The sequence below is a fragment of the Berghia stephanieae genome, chromosome 5, assembly GCF_034508935.2.
Source record: "Berghia stephanieae isolate SIO BIC M18660-M18661 chromosome 5, UCSD_Bste_1.3, whole genome shotgun sequence".
NCBI classification, from domain to species: Eukaryota; Metazoa; Mollusca; class Gastropoda; order Nudibranchia; family Aeolidiidae; genus Berghia; species Berghia stephanieae.
Genome location: NC_088364.1, coordinates 80,342,469 through 80,368,419, shown reverse-complemented (window position 1 = coordinate 80,368,419; position 25,951 = coordinate 80,342,469). Strand labels below are relative to the sequence as shown.

The following is a 25,951-nucleotide window of genomic DNA, read 5'->3' as shown; positions in this document are numbered from 1 at the left end:
GCCTAATTGTAAGAAATGACATGAAATGAAATGTTGAAGTTGAGAAATGGGTGGGGGAGGGTGGCATCCTCAAATTACGGAGTCTAAATCAATCTGTTGAATCTTATCAGGCTCAGGTTTTTTGAGAATCCACCGCAGAAGTGGCTAGACTGGAAAGGAATGAAAGGAGTTTTTTATGAGACAAATACGGGCAAAATCAAATACCACTCACAACTCATAATGACCTGATATGTACGTCACACCACCAGACATATTTATTTAAAGTAAAATACAAATGAAACTTGCAAACATCTTATTTTTATTTTTATTTCAATTCAGAACCCCTCAAAATTCCATCAAAACACACAGTTGTTGCGCATGTACACAATGGAAAATGTAAAAGTTGAATCGTAAAATCAGCAATGGAAAACTATTTTAATTTTGAGTTATAATTTTACAAATTAGTTATCAATTCAAACAATAAAAATCTTTTTATAAATAATTGAAATATGAAAATTTAAATTTGCAACTTTATCTATTCTCAAAACCTTACTTATAACTATAATTGTATTGTAGATACTCCATGACAATATTTTACATTACGACGATCAAATAAAGGGAGGTGACTATTGTCTCAAATCAAACAAAATAACCAATAACATTAAACACAAGCTTCAAACTCATCAATTAAATGCCAGATCTGTTTAACATATTTTGATTTTTTAGGCCCCGCTGTTATTATATTTTCCAGCAATGTTATTCTACGAACTAACCAAAGAGGGTGTTCTGAGGTGATTATTTAAAAAGAACTAGAAGTGACTAGACTATCGCTCAAATTGGATGTTCGACTAAAGTCTGTCTCTAAGTCTAAGAGTAGGCAGTTTAGTGAGCAGCAGCAGTGGCAGTCAAATTTTGACCCAACTCGCCCATAGGAAAGTTGTGACTGGAAATTGCCGTTCGCGTTTTGGGGGGTCCAATTAAAGATGCATAACTTTGTTATGAAGAGGAATATCGCAGATATTTTGGTATCATTATTTTCGTCTTTCAATTTCCTTTTAAATGGTGCCAATTAAGGAAAAATCCATTAATAATTCCAGAAGTTACATGAAGTTAAAATTTGGCAATTTTCAAATGCATTTATTTTTTTATTTACCGCGTGTGTTTTTAAAATTTAAACGCTTGTTTTTAGAATAACATCTAAACTTTATTCATGCCAAATTTCAGGGCTCTATATCGATGCGCAGACACCTTTTAACTCTGCGCCGAAATGCCTTGTTTACATTATCTTCTCATCATGGCTGCCGGGCGATATCGATATTCATATCGATATTTTAAATTTAGTTATGTATTATGTTACATTTAGTCCATAATATTTTCAGTACTATTATTTACTATGTTTTTATTTTGAATACATACTTTCCAACTTTATTTATAGGCATTTTATAGTTTTTGTTTTAAAAGTTCGTATATTTCTTCTCTTTGTAAAATCCGATAATAATAATATCGATATTTTAAAAATACCAATTGCTTTAATTTAATTTTATTTTACTTTGCCATCAAGTCATCAAGTTTCTTTCCCATATGTTTAGATATGTTTATCATTTGTATCCATATTCTAAAGGCCTTAGCCTTAATAATTATTATGGTAAGAAGTTCTATTAGTTTTGACACCCCCATACATTGAGAGAGAAGGGGGGGGGGATAAAATTATATTAATTGTCAGTTCAAATGATGTAATAGCAATAAACCCAAAGTGGTTCAGCAGAATTTTTTAAAATATTAAAAGCCAGAAATTTCCTTCTAAGTATAATAGGGAATCTGTTTCAATTTATTTGAACTTTTTCAATCTACCATTTTCTTTATATGCAATTAAATTGCCATAGGTAAAAATAAACACATTATGTCATTACACAACATGTTTATATCTTTTCATTTAAATACTCTCAAACCCTTTTTTATTCTCTATGTATTAATTAAAAGAGGGTAATTATTTGCAATTGTTTCAGTGAGATATTGGGGATAAATCCAAAAGTGGTAGAGCAAATTGTTTCTTACGTCTAGCCGAGTTTTTGATTATGTAACATTTGCGTCATATTATGTAATAATGTGTTAATTTGAAATGTTTATCTTCCTCTTTATTAATGTAAATGCATTGTCCTCGATAAGACGAACATTTTGGTATACAATATATGATAAGAACTCCATATTGACTGTTTTAACCATTTTTTATTGACATCACGCGATTTCGGTCACAACTTTGCAATGGTAATTTTGGGGTAAAAATCGGTCTGAAATTTCAGACTTTGAACTGCCATAACTACATTTCTAATCAAGATAGAAACAAAATTCAAACTGTTTTGTAATCTGTGTTGCCAGCTCTTTCATATGACATTGGTTTCAAGTGTGTGAGGTACATTTAGAATTTCTATTAAACTCCCTACTAAGAGTCTTAGTTTAGACTAAGACTAAGAAGTGAACTGTCACAAAAAATAAATGGCCAATTATGGTTTATTATTAGATATTACTTTATTGTTACCGGATCGGTTATTTAGAAATAAATGGAGATGGAAGTCCAAGTTGTATCTTTATAGTATAGCTAATTCTATTGTAATTGTAGCGGATGGGAATGACAAGCAGCACTGGTTGGTCAAACTCAAACGCACTGAATCTCAGTTTAGTGAGCAGCAGCAGTGGCAGCAGTCAAATTGTGACCCAACTCGCCCATAGGAAAATTGTGACTGGAAATTGCCGTTCGCGTTTTGGGGGGTTCGATTAAAGATGCATAACTTCGTTATAAAGAGGAAGATCGCAAATATTTTGGTATCATTATTTTCGTCTTTCAATTTCCCTTTAAATGGTGCCAATTAAGGAAAAATCCATTAAAATTTCTAGAAGTTATATGAAGTTAAAATTTGGCAATTTTAAAATGCATTAATTTTTTTATTTACAGCGTGTGTTTTTAAAAGAAAAGCCATGTTTACATTATCTTCTCATCATGGCTGCCCGTCGATGTCGATATTTTAAATTAAGTCATGTATTATTTTAAATTTAGTCCATAATATTTTCATTACTATTATTACTATGTTTTTATTTTGAATACATACATACCAACTTTTTTATGGGCATTTTATAGTATTTGTTTTAAAAGTTCGTATATTTCTTCTCTTTGTGAAATCCGATATTAATAATATCGATATTTTAAAAATACCAATTGCTTTAATTATATTTTATTTTGCCATCAAGTCATCAAGTTTCTTTCCCATATGTTTAGATATGTTTCTTATCATTTGTATCCATATTCTAAAGGCCTGAGCCTTTACTTAATAATTATTATGATAAGAAATTCTATTAGTTATAAATTTTGACACCCCCACACATTGAGAGAGAAGGGGGGGGGGGGGGGGGGGGGAATGGGGGGAATAAAATTATATTAATTGTCAGCTCAAATGATGTAATAGCAATAAACCCAAAGTGGTTCAGCAGAATTTTTAAAAGTGTTAAAAGCCAGAACTTTCCTTCTAATTAAAATAGGGAATCCGTTTCAATTTATTTGAACTTTTTCAATCTATTTATATGTAACGCAGTGGCTATTTTTACAGTCCCGTAAAGATGGTTCTCGGGGCTATTTTTACAGTCCCGTAAAGATGGTTCTCGGGGCTATTTTTACAGTCCCGTAAAGACGGTTCTCATGGCTATTTTTACGGCGTTGATGCGATTCTGTTCAATTATCCGCATAGTTATAGATTATCACCTTTTTGCAGTATTCACAAAACTTCACATATCATTTCTCCCGATATTTACAGTGCAACCCCGATGTAACGACATCCGTTATAGCGACATTCCCTGTATAACGACATGGTACTCAGGTCCCATTTTATTTTACTTTATATCATTAGTAATAAAAACCCCTCTATAGCGACGTACATTTCAGCAAAACCCCTGTATAACGACATTTCTGGTCCGACAAACCTTGAAGGTGTTTGTCTACCATGAAATTGTTCGTAACTATTACAAGTGGTATCTTCCATTCTATGTATGTTGTCTACTCGTAATAAGCCCAGAGTTAGTTCTTATTGTAGCCAATGAAAACGCTTCTTTTTCAGCCAATCAATGGTCACATTTGTACAAAACCGCAGCCAATCAGAAGGCTCGCCTTTCACCCAATGAATGCCTGTGACAGGTCAACACTGGACTGTTTATAAATCCTTTGTCCACTCTCCATTCATTGCCGGTCCCAAGCCCGAATAAACTACAGAGGGAAAATGAAAAAGTATACATTCACTACACAAGACCCAAAACACCTCCTGATATACACACAGAGGAAACCTCTCTGTAATGACATCCCTTTATAATGACACGTTTTCCCGGTCCCGACGATGTCGTTATATCGAGGTTGCACTGTAGATGTACAGGTCTAGAGGCGGTGAATGAAAGCAACATTAATTTCATTTAACATATTTAGATCTAAAGCTAAAACTAAAATTAACAAACAATTAATGTAAAGTCAATTCTCTTAGCGATTTTTACGGTACTGTCATTTTTATTACATATATATATTTTATTTTTTTTTGCATAAGTTATGTTTACAGTACAGAACAGCCCGTTTTCTATCATCAGTGGGCAGGTTAGGTTGTATGTCTTGATTTTTTTCTGTCAAACATACATAATATAGATCTATTATCAAACACTGAAAGTATATTCAGTTCCTGCTTGAGTCGACACCCCTCAAGATATAATACTTTACAGGTTGGCTTTTGTTTACACTTTACCAGTATAACCAGTCAGGAAGGACTAACGGTTTATACAATTTTAAAAGACGTAGACGTCTAACATTCAGGGTGCAGTCTTCTCACGTGAGAGTGGGTTTGAATCCAATTTCAGAAAAGAGGCCGTTCACAAACCAATTGGACACATTTTGACCATAATTTTAGAAACCCCCCCCCCCCCCCCCAACCATATTGTGGACAAATGACTACCCCCCCCCCCCCCCCCCCCCCCCCCCCCTGTGGATGTCCATGGTAAAGATGCACATTGCGAAACACCTCATGCTTAAATATTGTTCTTTTGAATAATATTTTTTTAAAAAGGAAGTAAATAATGATGATGATTCTCTACCATGGGCGGTCATGATCCAAAAGAATAGAGGTGCCCAAGACTGATCCTCATTGGGGCGCCGAGGTGGAGAGGGCATTTTACTTTGGTCCCACCATCGCGTTGCTCCTACTCCTTTACCGATTGACCCAGTGTTCGTTCCGACCAGACAAGAGTGGTCGCTGTGTTGCTCCTCCCTTCCCAGTTAGGAGGTTGTTTTATTGTTCTCCGCCAAAGCGGTGTTCACCTTGTGGTCAGACCAAGGTTGTGGTTGCCCTGGGTCAGACCCCTCTGCCTAGGTTTTGAGGTACCACTAGGGAAAGAGATAGACAGAGAAAAAGAGAAAGGAAAAAGAGAGAGAGAGAAAGAGAGAGAGAGAGAGAGAGAGAGAGAGAGAGAGAGAGAGAGAGAGAGAGAGAGAGAGAAAGAGATAGAGATAGAAAAAGAAAGAGATTGGGAAATAATGAAAGAATGAGAGAGGGAGAGAGAGAGAAAATGAGAGATAGGGAAAGAAAGAAAGAAAGAAAGGGATAGAGAAAGAATGAAAGAAAGAGTGAGAGAGAGAGAAACAAAGAAAGAATGTAGAAAGACCGGGAGAGAGAGAGAGAGAGAGAGAGAGAGAGGCTGCTAACTAGCCGCACCTGAACGAAGTGAGTGAGAGTTTTAGAGCTAATGGCGTCTACTCAGCCAATCTGTTACTATTTATAAATCTATTACCGCAACGCCGTAAAAATAGCCACCAGAACCGTCTTTACGGGACTGTAAAAATAGGCCCCGAGAACCATCTTTATGGGACTGTAAAAATAGCCCCGAGAACCATCTTTACGGGACTGTAAAAATAGCCACTGCGTATATGTAAATATATTGCCAGAGGTAAATATAAACTCATTATGTCATTACCACTTCACTCTATTTTGAGTCTTCAACGCATCAACGGCACTCAGATTTCTCTCATTATCATCAAGAACTTTATTTCTAGTACTACCACTAACTGTGAAGTCATATCTACCTCGACTGTAGAGCTTCTCTGATTTTTTGTGTTTTTTTATTTTTGCTTTCGCTCTTTAAATTTTTTTTTTTTTTTTTTTTTTTTTTTTTTTTTTTTGTAATTTTTTAAAATATTGAAATCCATTCCTATGTCACCATATTTTATAATAAATTCATAGCTGGTAAATAAAAATACAATTATCAAATTAAATCAACCAAACGAAAATAGATGAATAAAAGAAAGAAAGGAAATAAAAGAGAAAATCAACAACAAAAAATAATAACCCACGGCATACTGATGCCCATCACCAGGGAGACAATCTAATGTATCAACTATGATTTTTAGTTAGGAAGAGTTATCCCCCTTGAAAATCCTGCTAACTATTGAAGGTATACCTAAACTTAAACTGAAATGGAATACCAAGTCCCTTGAATTTTGGTTTAACTGGTTTTTAGTGTAATAAGTACAATGTTGGTTGTATACATTGATGCCAAAACTCCGGTTTCACAATCCGGTCAGGAGCAAAAAATTCTGGTTACAGGCAACTTCTGTCAAATTCCGGTGAGGTCAATTTGTTCCAAGGATACCCCACCTTCCAACCATCACATCATAATCACTGCCACTACTACTTACTATTACAATCACCATCACCACATTATCACTACCACCACCACCACATCATTATCACTAGCACTACTACTACAACCATCACAACCACTACTACTACAACCACCAATAGATTTTAAAATCAACTTTTAAAACAGAAAAAGACAACTGCAGAAAAATGTTTTTACTTTCACATTCAGACCAGAGGACCTGTTCAAGTACAGATTGAAAAGAGATTGCTCCATTCCATCACGAGGTGGTCAGAAGGAATTTGAGCCTGATGGGTCCTGGCTACAGAGAAAACGCTTAGAGACTTTTCTTCAAGAGAGATCATCCATCATTGCAGAGCCAAGGGTTGAAAAATTGTAATGTACAATTTATAATTTCATGTAATTGATTAAAGAAGTGTGTCTTTTCAATTCATAATTAATCACTTAGGCTCTTAAATGGATTGCTCTATGCCACCCCTCCCCCCCCCCCCCCCCACACACACACCCCTTTCATGGGACTTTCTGATTTTGTTCTTGAATGAAACTGTTTGGCTTTCGGTTACCGTAGCTGAAATTGCTGAAAGAAAAAAGTCGGATATTTTAAATCATTGATTTGTATTGTTAATAACAATAAATATGTATGGTGTATCCCATTCCCAGTGACCATCTATTTCCTTTTGGTAGAAATTATTTGTTGGCTGCTTAACAGTTGTCACAAACCAGGGAAACATGAGCAAATTTATGCTAATACTAATTTGTACTTTTCTATTATCCTTTTGTTTTTCCTAGGTATGCCCATGGCTTTTTAATGACAATAATAAATATATCATTTTTTCCTGTGTTTTTTGACAGAAAAGCTGTGGTTGAGGGTACATGGAATGTAGAGAAAAAGCTTGTAAATCTGAGAAAACCAGTGAGTAAGATATTTATCAGAATGTAAGCTGATTTTATAGAAAATAGATTTCAAGTCTCATTTACAAGATGTTCGCAACACATTTCAAATACCCTTCATAATGCCACTTTCCATAAATGGTGAAGAGTTTACTTTATTCTATTTTTTAAAATTCTTTTTTTTTTTATGTTGTCAATTATTTATCTTTTAAAGATTCCCTATGAGAGTGTATAAACGCACTGCCATTTGATTTTGATATGTCTGCAAAAAATGTAATTATCTGCAAATCTTTTTAACCAGGAAAGGTCTTGGGTCACATACTAATTTTTTTTTTAATTGAAAGAAATCTCCCTTGACATCTGTTCACTAACAGCTCTTAAAATACTTCATCATTTTTACAAAGAAATAGCCTTATAGCATTTGCATCATTTTACATGTAGCAATATAGCTATTGTACTACTTAAATCATTTTTTTTTCAATTGGCATGTTTTTGTTATGAAGGGCAAATTTTGGATGCATATGGGGTTTACAGATGAAAGAAGAAACTGGCTTTATCCTGAGGAAGCTTTGTACCTAATGGAGACGGTATGTGGTATTTTTAGCTTTTAGCCATTAGATATTTTGTTTTTATTAGCACAAGGAGCCTGTATACATTATGGAAAGGGGCTACACAACAGGCATTATTATTATATTTATTGATACTATCATCATCAGCAGCAGCAGCAGCAGCATCATATTCATCATCACATCTGCAAAAATTAAATATTAAATGGAAATTTATTTTCTGATTTCTCCCTATTTTTTGTTTTTTGTTTTGTTTTGAGATATTTTATCTCTTGCTAGGTACTTAGGTACAATTCTTCTGTCATCCACATCTGTTTACCCCTTATTATGATTATAAAAGCATCGCATTTTTCTTTGGTTCTTATATGACCTACGAGTGTTGAAAATGACTGAATATTTCTCAAAGACAGTTTCAAATGAAGCATTTTCTACATCATGACTATTTAAAGTAGTTGAAGTCAGATGAAAGTTTTTAATAGGCATCTACGAGAAATAAGATTTTTTGTTTATCATTTTTACTTTTTTCAGAATACATTAGAGTTATACCATCATGACAGGCCTATGAGCATTCAAGAAGGTTATGTCAAATTATTAGGCCATGGCATCTGTCTTGAAGAGTATCAGGTCTTTTCTCATTTAAGACGACTTGGCTATGTTGTTGTTCGCCATGAAGAAGAGTAAGTAGTTTGGGAAATATTCGTCAATCGAAAATCAGAGTCAACGTCTTCAATTTTTTTGTATGTCTCTTTTTTTTTTCTTTTATTATACACTGCAGTCCGCTTAAGATAAAGTGTGTTACCTGTAGCTTTATTTGTTTCTCTTTCCTCATGAATAAAAACGATTTGCAGATAAAATGGTGAGATTCTAAAGATGTTTATTTTTTCAATCAAGCATTTGGACTGAGTGATGAAATACGAAGACTTGTTGGGGATCCAGAATCCAACAGCTTCTGAAGAATAGGGTAATTTAGATAGGATTTTCAAGGCAGAGTTCATTGCTAATTTGAATTCTTTCCCATCCCAGTAAAATAGATAATACAGATCATGGCCTAGTTTGCACTGTTTAATTTGTCTTTTTTTTTCATCACATATATTTATCTATTTCTAACATAACCAATTTAACAAGTTTGCATTATTTTATTTTCCTTGGATCAGTTTTTATAGTTTTTATATTCTACTATTTTGCTTTTCCAGAAGAGTTTATCCCGACTATGTCAGACAAATTAATTTGAATGAGTACATGGATAAAAAGAAAAAGAAAGGGACTGGAAAGGGCAAATCGAAGAAAAAGATCACACAGAGCAATGAAGTCAACGACACATGCGAAGACAATATTTCAACTCCTTCATCACCTAGCCATATGTCTGACAAGACCGAAAACAGTGAAGATCAAAATGTAAATGGTTCATTAGATACTACCTCCTCCTCCTCCTCAAATACGTGTTCAAAAAGGAATTCAGAAAATACGGTGCAGCATGAGGATTGTCCAAATAAAAGACTTAAATTGAATTGTGAAAATGGTGAGACAGGTTCAGAAGGATCTGATTCATTCAACGACTCCTCGTTTTACAACGTTTCCCCTTGGTCATCGTGCTTTAAGAATCGTTCTCCAGACTATACTCCAGATGCAGTCAATGGAGATGGAAATCACCTGAATCAAACAATCATAGACCCAGACTCATTGAGCCTGTTTCCTGATATTGCCCAGAGCTCTTTGTCATCTTTCAAATTACCACCATTACATCTTCTTCCATCCAATTTAGAAATCACAGAACTTGATATTGATTGGAATACAGTAGAGTTAAAGGTTGGTATATTTTTATCATCATCATCATCATATTATTATTATTATTATTATTATTATTATTATTATTATTATTATTATTATTATTATTATTATTATTATTATTATTATTATTATTATTATTATTATTATTATTATGTCATCATCTCATCATCATCCACCACCACAATCATCATCATCATTATAATAAATAGTAAATGAAATTCCCTTTATTGATTATAAAGGGAAATTTGTCTTTAGGGTCTATTCCAATGAAAGATTGGAATAGCCCAGGCGTCAACTGAAGTGCAGTGCTGCACAGTGTGCTAGGGCATGACGACTTGCTGAAGGCCACACAGCTCTTATAACAAAGTCGAGCAACGTTAACTGTATAAAGTGATCACAAAGCTAAGAGTGCTAGTGAGTGGCTTGCATTGTAATAATTGAAAATTTCGTTCCATATGGCGTACTGTGGGAATACATGAAAGCACTTTGAAGTGTATCCAGTATTGTTGATATGTATGTGATAATGCAATATGGAAATATGTATTTTTAATTTATTTATCTGGGTCCTTTATGATTCAGAGATCTATTACCTTATATTAGTTTCCAATGTAATTTATGTGTGGTCTATAAAAATTATATTAAAAATTAAAATAGAGGGGGAGGGGGGGGGGGGGGAGGGTTGTTCTCTGATTAGTGTTCTTTTTCTCAACAGATTGTTATACTTTCATTTTTTTAAAATGTTTTTTGCTTGTTTTGTGCTTGTTTTTTTTCTCCTCTGCCCTATCTTTCTCAATATATTCTATCACTGAATTGTTTTAACCTCATTTCTTTATAGAGTTCCTCCCTAAACAGACTTGGAGATATGTTTTATAAGAGAGAAGACTCGAAAGAAAAAGTTTTCTCTTGTCTGAATGGATTGGGAAGTGAGCCAAAAATTTCGGCAGTTAGCTGGTCTGAATACAAGCGCAAAAAGTCTGAAAGGCTGGCCAAAACGTCATCAACTGCCTTAGTGGACCATCTGTGGAAAGACTCTGTTACGCCTCTCATGCATCCAGCTGAGGTCACATCTTATAGTAAGTTATTTTCTGAGGAAAAATTTTAAAAAATAAAATAAAAATTGAGCTTTATATAGCGCAATATCCACTAAATGTGCTCAAAGCGTTTTACAAAGGGTCCCTGGTCAACAGCAACATTATTTAACATGTAGGACGGGACATGACGCCTGTTAGGCGATATTACAATTTTTTGGACAAAGACAACGCTGTTAACGGCCAGGTACTCATTTTACACCTGAGTACGGTGAGAGAAAGTGAGTAAAGAGCCTTTTCCAAGGACTCAACCATGCGCCGAGTGCGAGGCTCGAACCCAGGACCTTCGGATCTGAAAGCGAGTGTCATACCACTAGACCACATAGCCGCACATCATCATCTGGAACCGAGACTTGAGTGTTGGTAAATGAGACAGCCCCCAAGAAAATGTGAATAAAGAAAAAACAAAAACAACAACAAGATAAAAAAATAACAAAAAACAAACAAACAAAAAACTTTCTCAATTTCCCTAAGATGTAGTCGCAATGCTCAGCTTATCGGTCTTAATATTATGGGCAAGGTCAATGTCACTGTTACTGGTACTCAGTCTAGATACCACTCGACAATAGTTAGTTTTTAGAAGACGCCATTGCCGATGTGGAGTCAGATGAGGATAGGGTACCATTGGGACAAGTTTCCGGTCATGCCACTCTAATAGCTATCAAGACCCTACACTGTTTTTCACAGCAACTTCATGACGGCATTTCTTTATTGGAGATACTTACCAGTGCTGAGGAAAGGGTCCATAAATTATTCTTGACCCTCAGAGATGGGCCAAAATATTAGACTGTTAAAGTCATATGAAGTGAACTGTCATCAATTTCAAAATTAGTCTTTTAAAATTCCACCAAACCATCGAGATTGACTTCCTTTGTTATTTTCTCATTTATTTTCCTTTCATTTCTTAGAATGGCTGATATATCGACATCATGCTTATATAAAAATTTCACCGTGGTCTTGACAATGCCGATATATCCATTCTTGAATGTATGTATTTTATGTTTATTAAAATGTGCATTGTAATTAGGTACGGGTACAGAATATTCTAGTAAAGCTTCTAGTTGGAAAATAATGCATATCTTTGTTTTGATTTGTTTGTTGTTTTGTATGTCGTGTTTAAACGATTGGTGTAAGAGGTCATTGAATACTTTTGGAGTTTCACTCTAGCATGATTTTACATTCATTTAACTGACTCGTTCTGTTTTCACAGAGGATGTCATGGAGCGTTTACAGATAATCAAGTCAGCTGACTCAAAGGCATTTAGTCCTGAGTAAGTGTGCTTTGGTCACCACTGTTTTTATTTAATCTCTGTAACTTAAAATGCATATTTTTCATTTCTTTAATTTAATAATAATAATAATAATAATAATGATAATAATAATAATATTATTGTCCATGAAGGCAATTTTTCATGTGGTTACAGCATATAAATAATATACGCAAATAGACATAAATGAAACGAAAAGTGCAAAACCACACATACACACACGTGCACAAACACTCACTCACAGACTCACTCTTTATCGGTTGAATCACACATGGAGATGTATAACAGCATCATGTCAGCTCTCATGATGTCTTGATAGATAAGTAAATTTTGTTTTATATTCCACTTTTGAAGACTTAGTGTGCAAATTGTTGTGCAAACTTGAAATGTGATGATCAAAGCCATAAAAGCTGTTTGTTTATAATGATTTATTTATGTTGTTTTTTTCCTCAGTGTGTCTAGCTTTGCTTATCTCCCCAAAGTCTGCTTCGACGTTCATCTGCCAGATCATCGCTTCAAGAAAACCATGCCAGGCGCTCCTGACCACAGAATATGTGTTAGCAGGTTGGTTGGCTTATGAACACAGGTCGTACTTTGTTTCACTGTCTATATATGGCTCAGTTATTGATTGTTGTTGATAACAAAGTTACAAACAAACCTTTCCTCCTCCCCTCCTGTTAAAAAATATTTTCTTTCTTTTCTTAAATAATTTTTTCCTTGATTTTTAGAGGGCAGCGTGGCTCAGTGGTATGGTCTTTGCTTTGTACCCGAAAGGAACCGAGTTCGATCGCCTCCCGCTGCGCTGTGTGACATTGAGCAAGTCACCTCACCCTAGTTCAATTTGCGTCACTGCACTGCGCCTGATGCCTGGGTTATTCCAGTCTTCCCTTGGAATAGACCCTAGAGACAAATATCCCCTCTGGGATGAATAAAGGGAATTTTATTTTATTTTTATCATCATCTTCTAAATTGAACAGGTGTACAGCCAAAGCATGACATTTATTATATGTTAAGAATGTGACTTTCAGACAACCGTTCAAAATTTTCCTCCTTTTTCACCTTTAGTCACCATCAGCGCTGATAATGGACTAATCTTCTCAGTGCCAAGGAGTTGGTTATATACTATTTGGAGTGTAATATTATATTTTTAAATTTTAGTTATGTTCTAATATGTCTGTTTCAGGAGTGACGGGGTTCCACCTGGATTGAATGTCATACAATACTTCTGTAACAAGCAAAAGGATGAGGTCCCACTTCATTGGGCCGTTGTGGATTCTGGAGAAATTGCCTTTTATGTCTTTGACACTTCCAGAGCGTTAGAGGTGCTGACTATCTAGAATGTACTATTAATTGGAAGATAAATCGTCAACGTTTATTTGTATTCAGATATTGCAAAATAATTCTGAAATAAAATGTAAATTTTTTGTATTTGTGTGTTGTTGTGTTTTTAGATTTTAGCAAACTTTTTGACTTACTTGACTTATTGCCGATTGCCTCCTAATTATCGGACTGGGACACTTTGTTACCCTCTCTGATTTGTTGAGTGAGTTCTTTCCACTGATGACGGTCTGCTGGGATAGATCTCAGGAGTTCTAAATCCTTTTCACATCTCAGTTCTTGTGTGTCATCGATGCGATTGAGGTCTTTATTTATAGTAGTGGATGTACTTGTTGTGTTTGTTATGTCTGCTTGATGTAAAGAATAGCACCATCTATCTAAAAAAAAAAAATAGCGCAATATCCACTAAATGTGCTCAAAGCGCTTTACAAGGGTCCCTAACAAATAGCAACACTTAACATGTAGACGAGACATGGCGCCTATTAGATGATTTTACACCTGAGTAAGGTGAGAGAATGTGAGTAAAGAGCCTTTTCCAAGGACAACTATCCGCCAAGCAAGGCTCAAACCCAGGACCTTCCTGTCTGAAAGCGAGTGTCATACCACAAGACCACATAGCCACAAGGATATTGATTTATCTAAAAACAGTTAACAGCAAAACATCCATACCCTTTGTGGAAAAAGTTAAGTGTAGATTCTTACCAACTGTCGGGATAATTACTGAGGTGTTATGGTAGCATGTCTGTCTTCTTATCAAGTCTTAGGTTCAGTTGCTAAGTTATGAAAATGAAAGGCAGATTACATTCATGTATTTGTAATTTTCCTCTGCTTTGTTCGATAATAGAAAAATAAAAAAATAAATTCACTTTATTCATCCGTAAGGGGAAATTATTCTTTAGGATCTATTCCAAGGGAATTCTAGAATAACCAAGGCATCAGCCGCAAAGTTATCTAGGGCGAGGTGACTTGCTAAAGACCACACAACGAGGCGGGTAGTCGAACTCGGTACCTTTTGCGTACGAAGCAAAGACCGTACCGCTGAGCCATGCTGCCCCTGAAGTCTTAGGTTCAGTGACTTAAGTTACGGAAGGCAGATTATTTGTAGTTTTCCTCTGCTTTGTTAGATAATGTATCATTCGCACATTTTCAGATTCTTCCCCAAATTCTGATGGCTAACCCAAAACCAAATATGCGGCTATGTGGTCTACTGGTATGACACTCGCTTTCAGATCGGAAGGTCCTGGGTTCAAGCCTCGCGCTCGGTGCACAGTTGAGTCCTTGGAAAAGGCTCTTTACTCACATTCTCTCACTGTACTCGGGTGTAAAATGAGTACCTGGTTGTTTTTTTGCGTCACAAGGTGTATGAAACTTGACATTTCCTCTGTTTATTTAATAATGCAATGGAGAGTCACAATTGCTTGCTGCTACCATTTTGACAAAGTACTCTCTGTCAGACCAAGTTACCCAAGCACTGACTACAAAATAAACAAAAAGACCAGATGGCTAAATGCAAGTTCAAAGCAGCTCTGTTCATATCTTCCCCAAGCTTCCTACCAACTGAGATACAAAAATACCCAAAACTTGGTTGTCAGTTTGTTTTTTTGGGGTTTTTTTTTTTTGTTGGGGGGCCAGACATGGCGGTTTTTTGCCAACACCCCCCGCCCCCCCCCCCCCCCCCCCAATTTTGCAAGCTAAAAGCAGCAAATTTTGCACACAAATATTGCGATTAATTTTCCTTAAAAAACCCATATTAGTTCCTGAAAGATAAAGGTATTTGTTTGTTTTTTAGGATTTCATGGCGCTTGCAAAAAATGTACGACGGTGGAGCCTCTGAACCCTTCCCCATGCGCAGCGGCGTGAAACAAGGCTGTGTCCTCGCACCGACTTTGTTTGGTATATTTTTCTCCTTACTGCTGAAGTTTGTATTCAAACAGTCCCCAGAAGGAGTCCACTTGCACACCAGAAGTGATGGGAAGCTGTTCAATCTGACACGGCTGAGAGCAAAGACTAAGGTCTGCACAGTCCTCATAAGGGAAATGCTATTTGCAGATAATGCAGCTCTATGCGCGCATACCGAGGAAGACCTTCAGCGGCTGATGGACAGGTTTTCCCACGCATGCAGGGAATTCGGGCAGACGATCAGCACCAAGAAAACAAATGTAATGTGTCAGGATGTCACCTCTATACCAGCAATTTACATTGACAATGAGGAGCTAGAAGTCAGTGATCACTTCACATACCTGGGCACAACCATCACCAGCAACCTCTCACTTGATGCAGAATTAGACAAGCGCATCACCAAAGCGGCCGCTGTCATGGCACAACTGAGCAAGAGAGTGGACCAACAACCAACTCACTTTGAACACCAAACTAACTCAGAGTATACCAGGCATGTGTACTCAGTAGCCAACTGTATGGCAGTGAATCCTAGACAACATATGCCAGACAGGAGAACCGCCTGGAAAACTTCCACATTCGCTGTCTAAGACGAATTCTCGGCATCAGGTGGCAGGACAGACTCACTAACAATGCAGTGCTAGAAAGAGCGAACTCCCTCAGTATGCATCTCATGCTCTGCCAGCGACGTTTGCGATGGCTTGGTCACGTACACGGGATGGACGATGGACGCATACCCAAAGACATCATGTACGGTGAACTAGCTTCTGGACGGCGACCAACTGGCCGTCCAGCTCTGCGCTTCTATGAAGTCTGCAAACGAGACATGAAATTGACAGGCATTGACTCAAACACACGGGAGTCGTTTGCTGACGACCGCAGCGGCTGGAGATAAGCTGTGATGGAGGGAGTGAAGAGAGGTGAGGAGAGGAGAAAGAAGAAGTTTGAGGAGAGGAGAGCAAGGAGGAAAGAGAGGCAGCAGATCCAAATACCAAACACACAGTCAAACTACGTGTGCAACAACTGCGGTAGAGACTGCCATGCAAGGATTGGTCTGCTGAGTCACACCCGTCGTTGCTCTCAACAAGACTGATGGGACTAAAAGCCATACAGGGCGCAAACCATCGTCTCTTGAGACGGAAGGATGCCTACTCTCCACTGGTACCAAACTTCCATAGTCTCTGGTTGAATCTCCACAAGCGCCCACCTCTCATAGTATGGTTCAATCCGCACTGGTGCCCATCTCCCATATAGAATCTGGTTCAATCCGCACTGGTGCCCATCTCCCAGAGTCTCTGGTTTACTCTCCACTTGAGTGGATTTCGGTAGATTTCGGTATATAATATACTACTGAATTCCGAAATCGACTAAAATCCACCAAAATCTACTGAAAACCACTTCAGCGGAGAATGAACCAGACACAATGAGAGGTAGGACGCAATGGAAATTGAACGAAAGATTATGGGAGGTGGGCGCCAGTGGGGGTAGAACCAGAGACTATGGGAGATGGGCAGCAGTAGGGATTGAATCAGAGACAATGTGAGATGGGCACCAGTGAAGATTGAACAAGAGACTATGGGAGGTGGGCATCAGTGTAGAGTGATCCAGATAATATGGGAGGTGACCTGAAATTGGGAGTGAACCAGAGACTGTGGGAAGTGGACACCAATGGGGATTGAAATTTGAACTAGAGGAGGTGGGCAAATGGGTAGTAACCCTGAGACTATGGAAGATGGACACCAATGGGGAACCGAGACTCAGAGATGTGGATCCCATTGGATAGCGAATGGATCCAGGGCTATAGAAATTGGGCACAAGTGGGGAGCGAACCAAGTCCCAGGGCAGGTGAACACAAGTGTGAAGTAAAGATAGGACTGTGCGATGTGGACATGTCTGAGGAGTGAATACATGGATGAGGATGATGGCACCCAGAGACGAGTGAAGCCGAGACTAACTGGAGTTGTCACGAATGAGTAGTGGACCTGGGACAATTTGTCTACATCTTGTAAATTTAGACCATCAACTTTCATAGACTTGGGCTCACTCCACACTGGTGCCCGTCGGAACTAGACTAAGGAATATTTTTCACTGGGGACCATATCTCATTTTCCCCGGAATTATACTCCATTGGTTTCTATTATAGTCCTGGATTCGCTCCCTACCAGTGTCCACCAATTCGTGAGTGTTCCGGTTCACTCCCCACTGATGCCCACCACCGATAGTTTCTGGTTTCTCATCAATGGTTCCCACCTCTCCTAGTTCCGGAATCAATCCCCACTGGTGACGACCTCCCACAGTCCCAGGTTCACTTGCCAAGGGTGTCAACCTCGGTAGGCTCTGGATCACTCTCCATTGGTGCTAACTTCCCATAGTCCCGGATTCACCACAAATAGTGTTAACTTCCCATAGTCCCGGATTCACCCCAAATAGTGTTAACTTCCCCTAGTCCCTGGATCAATTCCCACTTGTGTCCACCTGCCACAGTCCCAAGTTCAATCCCCAATTGTGTCCACCTCCTATACTCCCGGGTTCACTCCCTACTGGTAGCCACCTTCCACATTCCCACGTTTATCCCCTACATGTGTCCATCTCTCCTAGTTCCGGTTCAATCTCCAATGGCATTGTAAGAAAACTGTTTGGTCAATCACTATAGGTATTCAAAATTCGTAACATAAAATATAAGCCCACATGTACAAATCACGCTACCACATTTCATAACTTTGGAGGAATTTGTGATGTTCCGTTGGTACGGGACTTGGAAAGGATTATACGTCGCAATACTCAGTCATTTTGGATGTTTGACTTACATTTCAAGTATAATTTATTGTACACAATTTCAGCATATCCACAAACACAAGGAAATGATGACGTAATTCTAAATTTCTTTTGTTCAATGAAGTAATAACAATTTTATCGGCTACAAAATGATGACGTAATTTTAGATCCCTTTCGATACTATCAAGTAATGATAATATTTCTAATCTATTCTGTTAAGAAATTGGATTGGGGATCAACATTATTCCGTAAAGCCAATGTTACAATTTTATAATGGAGCACAGAATTCCTGTCAAATCTAAGAATACAATACAGAAGTATAAGAAGTTTAATAGATGACCGCCTGTTATTGCAGCCATTATTTCTTTGCAAATATTTCGGATTCATTCTCCACTAGTAATAATAATAATAATAATAATAATAATAATAATAATAATAATAATAAATAATAATATTAATAATAATAATAATAATAATAATAATAATAATAATAATAATAATAATAATAATAATAATAATGGTGATGATGATGATGATGATGATGATGATGATGATGATGATGATGATGACGATGATGACGACGACGACGACGACGACGATGATGATGATGATGATGATGATGATGATGATGATGATGATGATGATGATGATGACGACAATGATGGCAATGATGATGGTGATATCAAATTCATCTCCGACGTACGAATAGGAATAAGCTTTTATGCCAATAGTCGAATGCCATAGGGGAACAATTCGTCCCCGGACGTACGGATAAGGATACAGCTATATATTTTCATGGGGTAACAAAAGCTCCCCCACCCTCCCCGTACGATTAGGGATAGTTTTTTATTTTACTATATATTATCAACAAAAGGCCCCCTGACGTACGAATAGGGATAGTTTTTTATTTTACTATATATTATCAACAAAAGGTCCCCTGACTTACGAATAGGGATAGTTTTTTTTTTTCCTTTTACTATATATTATCAACAAAAGGCCCCCTGACGTACGAATAGGGATAGTTTTTTATTTTACTATATATTATCAACTAAAGGCCCCCTGACGTACGAATAGGGATAGTTTGTTTTTTATTTTACTATATATTATCAACATAAGGCCCCCTGACGTACGAATAGGGATAGTTTTTTATTTATTTTACTATATATTATCAACAAAAGGCCCCCTGACGTACGAATTGGGATAGTTTTTTTTCCTTTTACTTTTTTTCCTTTTTCCTTTTTTATTATCAACAAAAGGCCCCCTGACGTACGAATAGGGATAGTTTTTTTACTTGATTTTAATATATATTATCAACAAAAGGCCCCCTGACGTACGAAAAGGGGTAGTTTTTTTATTTTACTATATATTATCAACAAAAGGCCCCTGACGTACGAATAGGGATAGTTTTTTATTTTACTATATCTTATCAACAAAAGGCCCCCTGACGTACGAATAGGGGTAGTTTTTTTTTTTTTTTACTCTATATTATCAACCAAAGGCCCCCTGACGTACGAATAGGGATAGTTTTTTATTTTATTATATATTATCAACAAAAGGCCCCCTGACGTACGGATAGGGATAGTTTTTTATTTTACTATATATTATCAACAAAAGGCCCCCTGACGTACGAATAGGAGTAATTTTTTTTTATTTTACTATATATTATCAACAAAAGGCCCCCTGACTTACGAATAGGGATAGTTTGTTTTTTATTTTACTATATATTATCAACCAAAGGCCCCCTGACGTACGAATAGGGGTAGTTTTTTATTTTACTATATATTATCAACAAAAGGCCCCCTGACGTACGAATAGGGATAGTTTTTTATTTTACTATATATTATCAACAAAAGGCCCCCTGACGTACGAATAGGGTTAGTTTTTTTATTTTACTATATATTATCAACCAAAGGCCCCCTGACGTACGAATAGGGATAGTTTTTTATTTTACTATATATTATCAACAAAAGGCCCCCTGACGTACGAAAAGGGGTAGTTTTTTTATTTTACTATATACTATCAACAAAAGGCCCCCTGACGTACGAATAGGGATAGTTTTTTATTTTACTATATCTTATCAACAAAAGGCCCCCCTGAGGTACGAATAGGTGTAGTTTTTTTTTATTTTACTATATATTATCAACAAAAGGCCCCCTGACGTACGAATAAGGATAGTTTGTTTTTTATTTTACTATATATTATCAACAAAAGGCCCCCTGACGTACGGATAGGGGTAGTTTTTTTTAATTTTACTATATCTCATCAACAAAAGGCCCCCTGACGTACGAATAGGGGTAGTTTTTTTATTTTACTATATATTATCAACAAAAGGCCCCCTGACGTACGAATAGGGATAGTTTTTTTATTTTACTACATATTATCAACCAAAGCCCCCCCCCCCCCCCCTGAGGTACGAATAGGGATAGCTTTTTTCATTTTACTTTTTATTGTCATGGGGTAACAAAAGGTCCCCCCTGACGTACATTAAGGGTTAAATAACAGCCGACACAACATTTCAGAAGGCATTGCCTTTTTTATTAGCACAATATTTCATATATAGGAATAATAAAAGTAAAGAAAAAATAGTGGAATAGATAGAAAGTCATGATTTTTAAATATCCACAACATGTATCTTAGCCATGAAAAACTTTATTTTTCCAATTGGGAATAGTTAAAATCGGCGTTATAAGGGAAGCGGTCATTTATCCGTATCCTGTCGTAACATTAATATTTATCTATGGAGTAATAGCTAGTAATACCAATTGTGTCGGGAATGTGGTTAAAGCCATCGGGGTATGGATATATATCATAGTATTTAGGCATCAGTTGAAGTTTGGTGTTGCTTGTGTGGTACAGACAGTGGGCATCTGTTATCTCTGGCATACAGTCTCTAGCGATTGTGTGACGGTCGTAAACTCGTATTGGTGTTGGGTAGAAATGACCTTCGAGGCGATGCTGGGGATAGTGATAGTTATAACACCTCTCTGCCATTTCGGGAAATCCCTCATTCCAACATTGATCTTCCCATTGGAGAATTGTTGACTCTATGCACATGCTGTACAAGTAGCCATATTTGGACGATCCAAATTCTTTGGCGCAGATTCCCATACACTGCGTTATTTCCCAGTACCCCGCAAGTCCAGAACAGAAATGATCGAGCTGGGTCCAGTCTTTCATAGATATTATAAGGAACACATCAGAGATGGTTAACTCTTCCAAGCCTGCATCCCTGGGACATGATTCGGTAAGATTCTTGCACATTTCCAGAAGATAATTTCTTTCCCGACTCATATCTAAAAGATATTTTTTATTGTCATAATGATTGTAACGATAACCACAGCCACATCATCATCATCATCATCATCATCATCATCATCATCATCATCATCATCATCATCATCATCATCATCATCATCATCAATATCATTATTATTATTATTATTATTATTATTATTATTATTATTTTATTATTATTATTATTATTATTATTATTATTATTATTATTATTATTATTGTTATTATTATTATTATTATTATTATTATTATTATTATTATTATTATTATTATTATTATTATTATTATTATTATTATTATTACTATTCCTAGTGGAGAATCCTCAATAGTTTCAAAGGCATAAAGGCGCTAGGAGCAGGCTGTTATCAATTAAACTTCTTATACTTCTATATTATATTGTTAGATTTGCCAGTAATTCTGTGTTCGATTATAAAAATGTAACAGTGGCTTTACTGGGCAATGTTGACCTCCAACCTTATTATTAAAAGAATAGATTAGAAATATTATCATTACTTGATAGCATCGAGACATTGTTATTTGAATGTCTCAAAAGAAATTTAAAATTACGTCATCATTTATGTGTGTGTGGATATGCTAGAATTGCGTACTATAAACTATACTTGAAATAAATATAATTGAAAATCAAACGTCTAAAAATACTTGAGTATTACGATCTATAGTCCCTTCCAATTTCCAACCCACTGAACATTACAAATTCCTCCACAGTTATAAAATGTGGTGGCCGGATTTGTGCATGCGGACTTATATTTTGAGTGACGTTACGAATTTGGAATACCGATGGTAATTGACCAAACAGTTTTTTCACAATGTCATTGGGGATTGAACCCTGGACTAGGGGAGATGGACACAAGTAGGGGATAAACGTGGGATTGTGGAAGGTGGCTACGAGTAGGGAGTGAACCCGGGAGTATAAGAGGTGGACACAATCGGGAATTGAACTTGGGACTGTGGCAGGTGGATCTCAGTGGGGAATGAACCTAGGACTAGGGGAATTTGACACCAATGGAGAGTGATCCGGAGTCTACCCGAGGTTAACACCCTTGGGAAGTGAACCTGGGACTGTAGGAGATGGTCAGCAGTGGGGATTGATTCCGGGACTAGGAGAGGTAGGAACCAATAGTAAGAGAACCAGAAACTATGGGTGGTGGGCATCAGTTGGGAGTGAACCGGAACACCCACGAATTGGTGGACACTGGTAGGGAGCGAATCCAGAACTATAATAGAAGCCAATGGAGTATATGCCCGGGGAAAATGAGATATGGACACCAGTGAAAAATATTCCTTAGTTTAGTTCCGACGGGCACCAGTGTGGAGTGAGCCCAAGTCTATGAAAGTTGATGGTCTAAATTTACAGGATATAGACAAATTGTCCCAGGTCCACTACTCACTCGTGACAACTCCAGTTAGTCTCAGCTTCACTCTTCACTCTCGGTGTCAAGGTCCACTACTCACTCGTGACAACTCCAGTTAGTCTCGGCTTCACTCTTCACTCTCGGTGTCATCATCCTCATCCATGTGTTCACTCCTCAGACATGTCCACATCTCACAGTCCTAACTTTACTTCACACTTGTGTTCACCTGTCCTGGGACAGGTGCCCACTTTCTATAGCCCTGGATTCATTAGCTCTCTATTGGTATTCACATCTCTGAGTCTCGGTTCCCCATTGATGTCCATCTTCCATAGTCTCAGGATTACTACCCATTTGCCCACCTCCTCTAGTTCAAATTTCAATCCGCATTGGTGTCCACCTTCCACAGTCTCTGGTTTATTCCCCATTTGAGGTCACCTCCAATATTATCTGGTTCACTCCACACTGATGCCCACCTCCCATAGTCTCTGGTTCAATATTCACTAGTGCCCATATCCCATAGTCTCTTGTTCAATCTTCACTGGTGCCCACATCACATTGTCTCTGATTCAATCCCCACTGCTGCCCATCTCCCACAGTCTCTGGTTCTACCCCCACTGGCGCCCACCTCCCATAATCTTTCGCTCAATCTCCATTGCGTCCTACCTCTTATTGTGTCTGGTTCATTCCCCATTGGAGTGGTTTTCAGTAGATTTCGGTAGATTTTGGTGGATTTTAGTTCACTCCCCAATTGTGTCCACCTCCCATACTCCGGGTTCACTTCCTACTGGTATCCACCTCCCATAGCTCCAGGTTTATTCCTCACGGGAGTCCACCTTCCCTAGTTCCAGGCTTACTCTCCACTTGTGTCTACCTTGCTCTAGTCCCGGGTTAAAACCCCACTGGTGTTCACCTCCCACAGTCCCCGGTTCACTCCCTAATTTTGTCTACCTGCCATACTCCCCGGTTCACTCCTTACAGTCATCCACCTCCCATAGTCCCAGTCCCAGGTTTATTCTCCACTTGTGTCCACCTCCCCTAGCCTCGTTGTCTACCTGCTTCATTGGAATCTCGTTAGCCTCACGCAGACAGATGGAACGATGGCTAACCACCGGGACCGGTAGTGTAGTTTAGTCTTTTTAAGTGGCTTGTAGATTCACCTCGTTACTGTCCGTAACACTCTCTATGGCCCTTACCCTCGAAGGCTCTTTAGCGTAAACGCTAATACCTCTTTTGAGCCTCGAAGTGTCCCTTCGCTGGACTATCGTATAGCCTGGGATCTGGAATCAAGAAGATTGCGCGCCTGAGTAACGATGGGTCTCCTGTAGTAGATGAATGTCAACGCTATGGACGACTAGTAGCATTGATAACAGCTCATTTTTGGTAATACTCCGATTCTCGATATTGAGGGACAATATTATATGTCTGTGCATAACATAATCAGTCGGAAGGTGAAAATTTTGGATTTGCAATTTTGTTGTTTTGCATTTTCTGAAAGAATATGCTCACCAGACCATTCTAATCTGTTTTTTGAAGTGAATCGGGTGATTTTTTATGAAGTTATGCTCAGATCTTTTGAAAAATGTATCCAGCAACCTATCTCAAATTTCATTCTTTTTTAACTTGACTATTTAGAAGTGAAATTAAGCCGACCGCTTCGCCATTGAGTTTCGTATGTGGACTTGATCATGATGCAATAGTAGTGGGGATTCCAGGGTGTTGGAGGCCATTGTGTCACCGGGTTGGATCGCCATTCTGTTTTATGCTTACAACGTCAGGTCGTACTGGGGCGCCCGCAAATCGGCTGGCCTTCCGGATGGTCACGTGATAGTCCACCGGTTGTCCTTTGCCGCGAGGTATGCACCTAAGCGCTACCACCAGCTGTTGAATGCGTCAAGTCTGCGATCCATAAGGGGCGACGGGCTTGACCTTGGGGTATTCTTGCACCCTCTCTGTTGAGAGACCACGGGCACGACACAGGGCAGTTTGGTTATCAGACTAACTAGAGTTTTTGAATATTTTAAATTGATCGCAATATCCACTAAACGTGCTCAACGTGCTTTACAAGGGACTCTGACCAACAGCAACACTTAACATGTAGGACGTGACATGACGCCTTTTAGGCGATATTACAATTTTTCGGACAGATACAACACATTTAAAGGCCAGGTACTCATTTTAAACCTGGGAACGGTGAGAGAATGAAAGTAAAGAGCCTTTCCCAAGGATTCAAATATGCGCCGAGCGAGGCTCGAACTCAGGACGATCCGATCCGAAAGTGAATGTCATAACACACGCACCGATATTACAAATATTATGTACACTTATCAGTGGGGGACAAGTTTCCCCAGTTGACTCAGTGGTAAGATTTTAAAATATCGATGATTTAAAATTATTTTTCAAAAAAGAAATAAAAATAATGTAATACTCACAATCTTCTTCTGCATGGACACAGGTTTGTTCCAAGACGATGAAAAACATCAAACATGTTAGAATTGCTATTTTGTTTGCCATTCTCAGATGTGGAATAATAAACGAATAGGCAGAACTGCGTCGGAAATTATTTCAAAAGCACGACTTTCAAAAATGATAGAGAGAGCATGTGTTATATGGTATCCAGCCTACTATGGTGATCAAGAATGATTAGATTAATTTGACAAAAATTGTGTTAAAGGTCACAGCGAAATGCTAGACCTAAATTAGATACCATGAAAAGTTGCCAGTCTTTTTCAGTCATCACTTTTTAATAGTAAATTGCACATCAAATTGAAAATACTTCTTAATTTGTGTATCCCTCTGCCTTGTGTCTTGTTGTAATAAAATTTAAAACATACTTCGTCTTCCCAGTGTTTTAGGTAAATTTTTTGTATATTTTATGAAAATAATGATAATTCGTCGATAAAATAAGTGAAATTTATTTAATTGAAAAAAGTATTAAACCAATTTCTAAATTGCCAAAATGGTTTTCAAAACGTCAACTTGTTGGAATTAGGCACAAAACACGCCAAATTGGCAACTATTAT

At 37.5% G+C, this 25,951-nt stretch overlaps 3 protein-coding genes across 8 annotated transcripts in view; 1 reads left to right on the top strand and 2 right to left on the bottom strand.

Annotated features, from left to right (window-relative positions):
- The window catches only part of LOC144973684 (katanin-interacting protein-like), a 45,332-nt gene extending 44,957 nt beyond the window's left edge, over nucleotides 1-375 (bottom strand). For 2 of the 6 annotated variants that reach the window (XM_078916469.1, XM_078916470.1), the window contains exon 1: nucleotides 212-375. In XM_078916469.1, coding sequence (XP_078772595.1) covers nucleotides 212-218 — 7 coding nt within the window. In that variant the 5' untranslated portion in view covers nucleotides 219-375. The remainder of the gene's footprint in view (nucleotides 1-211) is intronic. The other 4 variants (XM_078916465.1, XM_078916466.1, XM_078916468.1 and 1 more) reach the window with 3 other exon arrangements.
- Nucleotides 376-602: 227 nt separating this feature from the next.
- On the top strand, nucleotides 603-13,683 carry LOC144973683 (tRNA-splicing endonuclease subunit Sen54-like). Its single transcript, XM_078916464.1, has 10 exons — nucleotides 603-770; nucleotides 6,865-7,029; nucleotides 7,507-7,567; nucleotides 8,049-8,132; nucleotides 8,640-8,788; nucleotides 9,305-9,917; nucleotides 10,735-10,972; nucleotides 12,198-12,258; nucleotides 12,709-12,819; nucleotides 13,439-13,683. Exons 1-10 carry the CDS (start codon nucleotides 733-735, stop codon nucleotides 13,590-13,592), a joined length of 1,674 nt encoding a protein of 557 aa, XP_078772590.1. The 5' UTR covers nucleotides 603-732; the 3' UTR covers nucleotides 13,593-13,683.
- A 7,264-nt stretch (nucleotides 13,684-20,947) lies between these two features.
- Nucleotides 20,948-25,542, bottom strand: LOC144974237 (uncharacterized). The gene is made up of 2 exons (XM_078917154.1): nucleotides 25,361-25,542; nucleotides 20,948-21,557 (listed from the first exon to the last, which is right to left on the bottom strand). The coding sequence occupies exons 1-2, from the start codon at nucleotides 25,440-25,442 to the stop codon at nucleotides 20,989-20,991; spliced, it is 651 nt and encodes a 216-aa protein (XP_078773280.1). The 5' UTR covers nucleotides 25,443-25,542; the 3' UTR covers nucleotides 20,948-20,988.
- Nucleotides 25,543-25,951: the final 409 nt, after the last annotated feature.